Genomic DNA, 12,122 nt, shown 5'->3' on the forward strand with positions numbered 1-12,122 from the left:
CCTCAGTTCACATTGTTCATTGGATTCCTCAAATGAGTGAGGTCATATGATATTTGTCTTTCTCTGCCTGGTTTATTTCACTTAGCATAATAGTCTCCAGGTCCACCCATGCCATCGCAAAAGGTAAGATTTCCTTCTTTTATTGTGAGGTTATTGATGAGAAAATAATAAATCAATTGAAGCTTTCTTCAATCAGATTTGGATTCCAGTGCTTTAACTTAGCCACGACAAGATAAAGAATTTGCTTTTACAGTAATCGAGATGTTCTTCTCACAAGGGTGGACACTGCAGGTAGGTCCTTTTACCCGTCCATTTGCCACCTTGTATTTCCTAACAATGGGCACACGAAGGATCTGATTTCTACAGGAATATGTGTGTTGGTGTCTTCTTCTGTTACCTTTTACTTGGCAGACATTTTCCTAGCATTTTTCTGTTTTCTCATGAAATTTTGCAAAGGGAACTTGGTATAAAAAGTTGCTTCTGTCCCACTTAGCTCCAGTGGGTAGTTATAAGAATAGCTGAAAGCAGTATTTAAAGTAATAGGATGAAAGGGACACATATTTTCTCAAAGGGTACATTTGACGTACTTTCCATATAACAAAGTGAGAGCAGAGTTTTCTGAATTCACATTCTTTTCTCATCAAGAAAATAAATCCTACACTATTTATCTGCTTTTTATTTCAGTCTGAAAATAAGGATAAATGAACGTGAAAGTGCTTGAACTAGAATGAATGTAAACTTAAAATAACTGGTTAATATTTATTTTATCCTCTCCCATTTTCAGTCTTTTATGCGACTTTAATGAACTGAAATATACAACTTTGAAAAGTGATAGAGGTTAAATGACAAAACAAATAGTTATTATCTGCAGAGTGAACACTATAAACTTTGTTCCCATAACAAAGGGACAGACTGTCTTCCCTAGTCCAATCATGGTATCTCTTAGAACTGGGAAGTGAGGGCTGTCTCAACTCTATAGATCATTCAGTTAGGGCTACTGTTAGTTTAACCCGGGGGCTAGCAATCTACGACCTGTAGGCTAAATCTGGCCCATTGCCTCTTTTTCTATGGCTTGCAAGCTAAGAAGAATAGGTTTCACATTTTTAAGCAGATGAAAAATATCAAAAGAAGATTAATATTTCAGGACGTGTGAAGTTATTTAAAATTCAAATTTCATAATACATATAATAATTATATTATATAATGCATACAATGTATACAAGAAAGTTTTATTGGCATATAGTCATGATCACCAGTTTATTGTCTGTGGTGGATTTTGTGCAATGGCAGGGTTGAATGTTGCAACAGGAACCATATGGTTACCGAGTCCCAAATATTTATTATCTGACCCTTCACAGAAAAAGTATGCTGATCCATAGTTTAACTTACTTTAAAAATCTTACTTTTGTTTAAGGACTTTGCTTGCTACTCACTGTTCCTATGATTGGAAAAATATTATTCTTGTGGGACTTTAGGGCCATGGTATAATAAAAATAATGTCCTAGGAATGCATGCTTGAAACAGTCAGCCCAAGACCCATAGTTTGATCAAGAACGTCCCTATTTTTAGGTACGAGCCAGAATAACCCTGGACCACTTCACACCCGGCTCACCCTGCAGTGAGGCTCCTATGATGCGGTAAATGACTGTCATGCCTAAGGTCATACTTATCAATTATTCAAATAGCCATATATTGATGATTTTGAAAACTAGGAAAAACACAGGTTGAATGTTCCTTTGGTATCTTACACACATGAGATTAATTTTCATGAAAAAGCAAAAGCCCACCTGGATGAGTTTCTGCCACAACAGGCCCAACAAGGTCGGATGGCTTGCCAACACCTGCCTGGTTTATGGCTCGAACACGGAACACATAGCTGACACCTTCCTTGAGGCCTTGCACCTGGAAAAGCAGGAATAAATTCAATGGGTGTTTTGTGTCATTTAAACTGAAGTGCTCTTTCTCTGTCATAACGATTTCCAGTTGATCCTGGAACAGCACAGGTTTGAAATACGAGTCAATTTATATGCAGTTTTTGAAAATAAAATTTATATTGAATACATTCAGGTGACATTGGTTAATAAAATTATACAGGTTTCAAGTATACAATTCTATAATAATACATTATCAGTATATTGTATTGCACTTTCACCATCCAAAGTCAAGTCTCTGTCACCATGGGTCCCCTTTACCCTCTTCTATACCCCCCCCCCTTACTCCTAATAATAACCACAGTTATCTGTGTCTGTGAGGTTTTTCCCTTAATCCTTTCACTTTTTTTCACTCAGCCCTCTAACATCCCTCTCCTCTGAGAGCTGACGGTCTGTTTTCTATTTTTGAGTCTGTTTCTAGTTTTTATGTTTATTTTGTTCATTAGGTTCAACGTAGAAGTGAAATTGTATGATATTTATCTTTCTCTGACTGGCTTGTTTCATACAGCATAATCCTCTCCACGTCCATCCATGCTGTTGCAAAACGTAAGATTTCTTTCTTTTTTACAGCTTAGTGGTATTCCATTGTGTAAATGGACCACTGCTTTTTTATTCACTCATCTACTGATGGACACCTGGCTGCTTCCAAATCCTGGGTATTGTAAACAATGTTGCAATGAATGTAGGAGTGCAGATATTCTTTTGAATTCACGTTTCTTCAAATACATTCCCAGAAGTGGCATCACTGGGCCATAAGGCAGTTCTGTTTTTAATGTTTTGAGAACACTCCATACTGTTTTCTACAGTGGCTGCGCCCATCTGCATTGCCCCCAACAGTGCACAAGGGTTTCCTTTTCTCCACACCCTTGCCAACACTTGTTTGCTGATTTATTGATGGCAGCTATTCTGACAGAGGTGAGGTGATATCTCATTATGGTTTTAATTTGCATTTCTCTGATGATTAGTGACAGTGAGCATCTTTTCTTTCTTCCTTTTTTTTTTCTTTTGTATTTTTCTGAAGTAAGAAGCGGGGAGGCAGAGACAGACTCCCAGATGTGCCCGACCAGGATCCACCTGGCAAGCCCACCATGGGGCGATGCTCTGCCCATCTGAGGCATTGCTCTGTATGGGAGACAGGCTGTAAGCTGACAAAGTCCTTATAGCCTAGAGCAGGGGTCCCCAAACTTTTTACACAGGGGGCCAGTTCACTGTCCCTCAGACCGTTGGAGGGCCAGACTATAAAAAAAAACTATGAACAAATCCCTATGCACACTGCACATATCTTATTTTAAAGTAAAAAAATAAAACGGGAACAAATACAATATTTAAAATAAAGAATAAGTAAATTTAAATCAACAAACTGACTAGTATTTCAATGGAAACTATGCTCCTCTCACTGACCACCAATGAAAGAGGTGCCCCTTCTGGAAGTGCGGCAGGCCGAGATAAATGGCCTCAGGGGGCCGCATGCGGCCCGCGGGCCGTAGTTTGGGGACCCCTGGCCTAGAGCTTAGTTTAAGACTAAGCTCTTCCCCACCATTTTAAGACTAAGATCTTCCCCACACCTTTTTAAGACTAAGCTTTTCCCCAGACCCTTGCCTGTTGCATGGTGGGAGGTGGTGCACTTTTATGCCTCAGATGTGTGACTTTGTAGCAGAGACTTCCTCATTTCCATATGGCTCTACACTATATAATAAAGCTGACCAGGGTCGTGGCTTTTGCTCTGGCTTGCCATCAGCTTACAGAGGCCTCCTGATCCTATCCTTTTTTCTCTTGTTTATTTCTTAATTCTGCACTGTTCTCACTCAGGACAATTACTAGCTGTGCTGGTTCACGGCAGCTTCATTGTGACTGGAGCCATTCTAGCACCTAAGGCAGAGGCCATGGAGCCATCCTGAGCACATGGGCCAACTTTGTTCCAGTGGGGCCTTGACTACAGGACGGAAGAGAGAGATAGAGATAAAGTAGAGAGATAGAGATAAAGTAGAGATAAAGAAAAGGGTCGAGAAGCAGATGGGCGCTTCTCCTGTGTGCTCTGACCAGGAATCAAACCTGAGACTTTCACACACCAGGCCGACACTCTACCGCTGAGCCAACTGGCCAGGGAAGAGCATCTTTTCATATGTCTACTGGCCATTCATATGTCTTCTCTGGAGAAGTGTCTACTCAGGTTCTTTGCAGATTTCTTTTTTTTTTTTTTTGTATTTTTCTGAAGCTGGAAACGGGGAGAGACAGTCAGACAGACTCCCGCATGCGCCCGACCGGGATCCACCCGGCACGCCCACCAGGGGCGACGCTCTGCCCACCAGGGGGCGATGCTCTGCCCCTCCGGGCGTCGCTCTGTTGCGACCAGAGCCACTCTAGCGCCTAGGGCAGAAGCCAAGGAGCCATCCCCAGCGTCTGGGCCATCTTTGCTCCAATGGAGCCTCAGCTGCAAGAGGGGAAGAGAGAGAAAGAGAGGAAGGAAAGGGGGAGGGGTGGAGAAGCAGACGGGCGCTTCTCCTGTGTGCCCTGGCCGGGAATTGAACCCGGGACTTCTGCACGCCAGGCCGACGCTCTACCACTGAGCCAACCGGCCAGGGCTCTTTGCAGATTTCTTAATTGGATTGCTTGTTTTTGGTGTTGAGTTTTATAAGTTCCTTGTAAATTTTGGTTATTAAGCCTTTATCATGTGTACATCGGTGAACATGCTCTTACATTCAGTGTGTTCTTTTCATTTTGTTGATTTACTTTGCTATGCAAAATCTTTTTAGTTTGATGTAGTCACATTTATTTATTTTTCTTTTGTTTCACTTGCCCAAAGAAATATATCAGAAAAAAATATTACTAAGAAATATCCAAGATTTTAGCATTTATTTCTAGAAGTTTTATGAGTATGAGTCTTCATTTAAGTCTTTAATCCATTTTGAGTTTATTCTTGTGCATGATATAAAAAGGTGGTCTTGTTTTATTTTTATTTTTGCATGTATATGTACAATTTTCCCAACACTGTTTATTAAATAAACTGTCATTACCTCACTGTATGTTCTTGCCTCCTTCGTCAAGTGTTAATTGACCATAAAGGTATAGGTTTATTCCTGGACTCTCTATTTTGTTCCATGGATCTATATGTTTATTCTTGTGCCAATACAATGCTGTTTTAATTATTATGGCCTTGAATAGTTTGATTTCTGGTGGCATGATGTCTCCAACTTTGTTCCTTTTTCTCAAGATTTTTGAGGCTATTTAGGGTCTTCTGTGGTTCCATATAAATTTTTGGAATATTTGTTCTAGTTATGGGAAATATGTCATTGGTATCTTGATAGGAATTGTGATGAAATCTATAAATTACTTTAGGTAGTATGGACATTTTAATGATATTAATTATTCTTATCTAGGGACACAGTATTTGCTTTCACTTATTTGTATCTTCTTCAGTTTCCTTCTTCAGCGTCTTATACTTTTCCAAGTACAGGTCTTTTACATTTATTCCAAGGTATTTTATTTTATTGTTTAATGTAACTGTAAATGGGATTGTTTCTTTAGTTTCTCTTTCTAATAGTTCATTATTATATAAAAATGCCAACAATTTCTGCAAATTAATTTTGTATCTTGCTACTTTACTGAATTTATTTATCAGTTCCAGTAGTTTATGGTAGAGTTTTTGGGGTTTTCTATATACAGGATCATGTCACCTGCAAATAATGAGTTTTACTTCTTTTTTTCCAATTTATATGCCTTTTATTTCTTCTTCTTGTCTGATTGCTATGGCTAGTACTGTACTGCCGGTACTGTGTTGAATGAGAGAGATGAAAGCACACATGCCTGTGTTGTTTCTGATTTTAAGGGAAACCATTTTATCTTTTGCCCATGGAGTATGATATTAGCTATGGATATGTTATATTGGTGTTAAATATGTTGAGGTATGTGTCCTCTATTCCCACCTTGGTTTCAAATTCTAAACCCCCACGTTTTTAATAATCAAGAAGATGTTTGCTGAGAAACTATTACATGTATGTCACTGAGCTAAAGTTATAAGAGTATAAGGGTTATTAAAATTTTATTATATGTTTTATATGACAGTTTCACTTCATGGTTTTTTGTGACTATTTTGGGGTTCAGCAAGTCTCATTATTATTATAAAAACTTTAAAATTTAACCAAGAATTATCTTTTTCTTTTTAAAATATGTGAGATTTAAACTATATTTTATTTTAAAGAGGAATTTATTATACACAGGGGGTGCAATTTCCCCCCATAATGTTGTGATAGAGATCAATATCCAAAAATGTGAATTATATCAGAGATAGAACACATTTATTTAACTAAGTAAAATGTTCATGTCCATGCATTTAAATAAGCTCTATATTAAATTATTAGGGTTTTAATCTAATTATTTAATTGTATTGCATTTATGATAATGAAATGTCCTTATGTAGTGATAGCTTTCACTGTAGCTAATAGAGTTTGAAGTGAATTCTGATCTGTAAATGAACTTGATTTTAAAGACAGGCTAAATGCACAGGAGTTCGATGTATTTAAATGCTATGTTTAGAAATCATGTCAGGCAAGTATGGATTTATAGAAAGGAACAGAAACATTTCCTTGTTGAGAGAAAAACAGAGCAGTTGCCAGGCACCTGCCACATCTGTACCTGCCACTCAGGTAATATGTGGCTGTGAGTCAGACTTTTGCATCATGACCCAGGAATTTGGATCCACATCATAGTGTCTAGTCACTGGGGTGACAGTAACACCCTTCCTCTCTTCCATTGCCACAGGAACAATGACCCCTGGCCTTAAAGCAGAAGCGATATGTAATCTACACATATCAGTCTTTCTTATTTTTCCCTTCCCTACAATTTTTGAAAGAATTGCATCTCCTTGCCTTCTCCATTCATGTCACCCACCCTTCCAATATTCACTCCCTTCTCATCGTATAGCTTCTCCAGACTATGATTGCCTATATAAAAGGAATACAGAGAGCTCTGTTTGGTTCAATCTTTTTTGGTTGAAAGTAACATATCTTTCCCTCTCTCTAGAGAACCCTCGGCACTTGGCGCTGAGGTGAACATGGGTGCTCCCAGGAGAAACCATGTGCTCCAGCTGCACTGTGCTCAGGTCCTCCCATTTGTGGAGCTATCCCTCCCAGCCTCACATAATGTATACCAGACTAAACTTTTTAACATGTACATTTTAAAAATCCATTTCGGACTTAAAATTTTTCTGCATATAAAACATTTGGAGGAGTGAGTCTACATCAAAATGAGTATAGAGATTGTAGGACATCTTCCTTGTTCTTTATGCCTTTTACCATCTGAAATTTTCATCTTGAGCATGTATCAGTTTATAAGCAGAAAAATCAGTAATTCTATTTTCACTGTAAACACTGTGGCCAAACTCTAAGATCATTTCTTTGGTTTGTGAGGCACACTCAACCTCAGTCTCTCTCTCTCTTCCAAATTTGCCTTTAAAAAAAAAAATGAGGGACAATAACCATTCTTTGATGTGTTTTAATTCTTCTTTTTTTCCTGCCCGTTTTCTCCGGGCTCTTGGTCTTTCTTGCTTGGCCTCTCGCTCCTGGTTTGCTCCACCCCCTCAGGTCCAACCTCGGGCTCTCGGGACTCCGTGCTCCACAGACTGACTAAAAATCATCCTGACCACAAACGGTCACCACCACTATCCGGGATGCGTCCACCCTTTATTTTACATGGGCTTTGGGGGTTTCTTTGCATCTAGAGGCCTTCTGACTCATCTGGACAATTAAACAGCATCCTAGACTCCAGACCTCCCTTGACCTTTTCTTGTCCCCATGAAATGTGACCTTTCTTATCTCCTCAGGGTTTTGTAAAAGGTAGAGCACCACCTGGCCTATGCCGAATTGAGTTAAAGGCATATTGAGTATAATGGTTTAAGGGTCATTTCTCCTGGAGACTATATTTACATTTTTTTTTATAGGGACTGTAAATGCCTTTACTCTAGAGAGTAGCTGACAGGTGGTATGAACTTTAGTCCATAGTGGCAGGTTGACGGGAGAGGTCTTTTAGAGCAGGTATGCTTTGAATATCTTGCAAGGCCCACCCTACTCTGCCAACAGATAAGGCTGCACACTGAATGCAGTGCTTTGCTTTCTGTATGATTGTGATGAAGCCACACTTCCTTCGAAGGAACAAGAACCAGAATTATACTTCCCCAGTTTCTGAGGCTCTTCTGTAGATTCCGGGTGTCTGGATATTGCTGACAGTAAGGGAAAATGTTGTTTTGAGATTTCCATTTGATACAAGTGGGAGATTCAGTGGCGTCAGCAGAACAGTCTCTGGTAGATAGAGTTAGGAACTGGTTCAGTTAGAACACTAGAGGACTCTGAAAGGCAGTGACATGGATGAGGGGGAGGATGAGGGAAAGTGAACCCATGCCACTGGCCTCTGAGAGTTCACAGAAGCACAAGCGTGAGGAAGCAGGTTAAGTGAGAGAGGGCAACACTCAAAAGAATCAGCAGTTAAAAGATAATTGGCGTGAAGCCTGTAACAATAGACCTTCAAGTCAAAAACAACCTTCAAAAACATTAGAGGTAGGAATAAAAAAGTCACCTTTGAGGAGTGGTAAGTAAAAGTGTCTTAGACCGTGAGTAACAAAAACGTGAGGTGGTGAGTAGAGGTAAGAAGGGAGCGACGAGAGAGATGGGAACCTGGGGTTGTTTTCCAAAGCTAGGCTAAGGGGCTTAGGTTAAATACAACCAAATCGTTTTAAGCATCAGACACATTCCCAAACTCCAACCACCGCCTAATGAAATCTTACCAGGAGCCCAATGGAAGAACAAAGCAGGGATGGGTTTTTTTGTTTGTTTGTTTGTTTGTTTTTGTATTTTTCTGAAGCTGGAAATGGGGAGAGACAGTCAGACAGACTCCCGCATGCGTCCTACTGGGATCCACCCGGCACGCCCACCAGGGGGCGACGCTCTGCCCACCAGGGGGCGATGCTCTGCCCCTCCGGGGCATCGCTCCTTCGTGACCAGAGCCACTCTAGCGCCTGGGGCAGAGGCCAAGGAGCCATCCCCAGCGCCCGGGCCATCTTTGCTCCAATGGAGCCTCGGCTGCGGGAGGGGAAGAGAGAGACAAGACAAAGAGGAAGGGGAGGGGGAGGGGTGGAGAAGCAGATGGGCGCCTCTCCTGTGTGCCCTGGCCGGGAATCGAACCCGGGACTTCTGCATGCCAGGCCGACGCTCTACCACTGAGCCAACCGGCCAGGGCCCAGGGATGTCTTTTTTAACCTTGCTAACTTTAAAGTTAATATCATTAGAAGAGCCTTTTTTCTTTTTAAACAGGTTTCTCAAACTGTGATCATCTCCTTACCCTCAGGTATAAGTTTTTAATAGCCGCCTCATTGAGTCCTCGCCACTGGTCATCTTTGGCGTGGGCCTCCTTCACATCCACAAAGTAACCAGTGACCGGAGTCCGTCCGGAGTAGACTGGAGGTTTCCACTGCAGAACCAGGGAGGTTTTCCTGACCTCGCTGTACTTGAGACTGTGCGGTGGTCCTGAGAAAGAGAGAGAGAGACCAGTGTGTGAAAATCATAACGGAGGCGAGAAAATTCAAATACAGTATGTGTAAATCTAGAATCATATTTAAGGTGTTACAGCTGAATCTGATGCTGGTGTTCTTCCCCCCCCCCCCTTTTTTTTTTTTTGTATTTTTCCGAAGCTGGAAACGGGGACAGTCAGACAGACTCCCGCATGCGCCCCACCAGGATCCACCCGGCACGCCCACCAGGGGACGACGCTCTGCCCACCAGGGGGCGATGCTCTGCCCCTCCGGGGCGTCGCTCTGTTGCGACCAGAGCCACTCTAGCGCCTGGGGCAGAGGCCAAGGAGCCATCCCCAGCGCCCCAGCCATCTTTGCTCCAATGGAGCCTCGCTGCGGGAGGGGAAGAGAGAGACAGAGAGGAAGGAGAGGGGGAGGGGTGGAGAAGCAGATGGGCCCTGGCCGGGAATCAAAACCGGGACCCCTTGCACGCCAGGCCGACGCTCTACCACTGAGCCAACCGGCCAGGGCCTCCCCCTTTTTAAATTCTACTTTGAAGAAGCAAAAATACCTATGTGGACATAGGTATTTTGTGTCACTTCATATCAAGTTTCCTCAATGGCTCTACATCAAACTATTAAGACCCTTCATAGGCAGCAGGTAGTTAAGGTCAGTTCAAGATGCTCCTCAAAGGCTGGATGAAACTTGCCCTCAGGCTGTTCTCAGGCCTGTGTTTCTCACCTTTTATCAGAACAGTTTAATTTGGTTGCAGATCAGTTTCAGATTATTTTTGGATAATAATCTGAACGTTCTTCCACATCTCAAATTAGCATGAGGAAAGCAAATCTATTTGATGGCATCTAATAAATATAGATGGGTAGTATTTCTTATTAAGGGGAAAAAGGATATATTACAAAATAACCCCCCAACTGGAGGGAAACTTTTCCTGTAAAGCATATATTCCATAGGGGTAAAAAAGAAACTATGGTTATTGTTTACAAAGAACTTTCACCAAATAAATTCTGAGAGCCCTGAATCTATGCCAAACACTGCCAGGTCGTTTGCACTCATTTATCTCATTCATTCTTAGTTTTTAAAAAATTCTATTGCCAAGAGTGTGTGTGTGTGCGCGCGCGTGTGTGTGTGCGTGCGTGCGTGTGTGTGTGTGTGTGTGTGTGTGTGAGAGAGAGAGAGAGAGAGAGAGATCGAGAGAGAGATCTATTGTTCCATTTATTTATGCATTTATTGGTTGATTCTTATGTGCCCTGAATGGGGATTAAACCTGCAACCTTGGTGTATCAGGACAATGCTCTTAACCAACTGAGCTATTGGGCTAGGGTTATTCATTCTGAAGACAATTAACAGAAAGATCAGGGAAGCCAAGTAACTTGATCAAACCTCTTCAGAAAGAAAGCCAGAATGTTCTCCCCACACATATGTTCTTTGCACTCTTGGGAGAGTCCAAACCACTAAGTAATTTATCTTTGCACGACCACCAGCTGCTATAATGGTGACATATTTATTTATTTTCTTCCTTTCTTTTTAAAATAATAACTGATTTCTAACTAACCAATCAAATTTACCCAAACTGATTCACAGTGTCCTGAAAATCAACTATAAGCACACACTCTGTCATGCTATGCTTAGGCATTTTGCAATTGATAGGTCAATATTTTTGGACCTTTTACCTTGACTTAAGAGTCACAAATATGTGTAATCTTGTCTTCTGATGACATCTTGTGTGGAAATAGGTTGAAATAATAACACCAATACCATGCACTGGATGTAGCATGTTCTGTTTGCAAAGGGCTTCTATGACCATTCTTTTGTGTCATCCTTAGAACCCAGTGAAGCATACAAACAGGTAACACCTCCCCTACTTTATGGAGACGTAGCTCTGTTCTGTTGTTTCCTAGACCCTCTTGTCTAGGAATAAGACTATTTTCCAGTCCTAACTGCCACTTACTATCTGTGTGACCTTCTGGATATCATTTAACCCAAATTTAGTTTCTTCATCTGTAAAACAAGGGGATGACAAAACATTCTTTATGCTCTCTTCTGTAAGAGTTTTCTTTAGTTATGGCTTGCGCAACACTGCTCAGTAAGTCAAGAGTGGATCTAAGAAATGAGAGGCCATGGCGTAGAAGACTGTCCCATTTATTTCTCCTCTGAATTAGGAGCGCTCATCCTGTAACCTCTTTTGCAAGCTGTATCTTTCCACGGGGCTGCTCAGAATTTCTTAGTCTCTAGTCACTCACGTTTTAACTTTATTCAGGAATTGAAAGAATATAAAAACAGATCTACTTCTGTGTAGGCGACAGAAAGAACTTAAGAAATATCAACTGGATTCAAGGAGGTGCAAAGAAAGGCAGTGTATTTGCCTCTTGACTTTACTGAAGTTTAAGTGAGCACTATCAGCCTGACCAGGCGGTGGCGCAGTGGATAGAGCGTCGGACTGGGATGCAGAGGACCCAGGTTCGAGACCCCGAGGTCGCCAGCTTGAGCGCGGGCTCATCTGGTTTGAGCAAAAAGCTCACCAGTCTGGATCCAAGGTCGCTGGCTCAAGCAAGGGGTTACTCAGTCTGCTGAAGGCCTGCAGTCAAGGCACATATGAGAGGGCAATCAATGAACAACTAAGGCCTCGCAATGAAAAACTGATGATTGATGCTTCCAAATCTCTCTCCTTTCCTGTC

General features: G+C 41.5%; 1 protein-coding gene across 2 annotated transcripts in view; it reads right to left on the reverse strand.

Moving 5' to 3' along the window:
• The window catches only part of MYOM1 (myomesin 1), a 156,677-nt gene that overhangs the window by 44,647 nt on the left and 99,908 nt on the right, over positions 1-12,122 (reverse strand). For both annotated transcript variants that reach the window (XM_066352429.1, XM_066352431.1), the window contains 2 exons: positions 9,261-9,445; positions 1,788-1,902 (listed from right to left, as the gene is read on the reverse strand). In XM_066352429.1, coding sequence (XP_066208526.1) covers positions 1,788-1,902; positions 9,261-9,445 — 300 coding nt within the window. The remainder of the gene's footprint in view (positions 1-1,787; positions 1,903-9,260; positions 9,446-12,122) is intronic.

The sequence above is a fragment of the Saccopteryx leptura genome, chromosome 11 (assembly GCF_036850995.1).
Source record: "Saccopteryx leptura isolate mSacLep1 chromosome 11, mSacLep1_pri_phased_curated, whole genome shotgun sequence".
Taxonomy (NCBI): domain Eukaryota; kingdom Metazoa; phylum Chordata; class Mammalia; order Chiroptera; family Emballonuridae; genus Saccopteryx; species Saccopteryx leptura.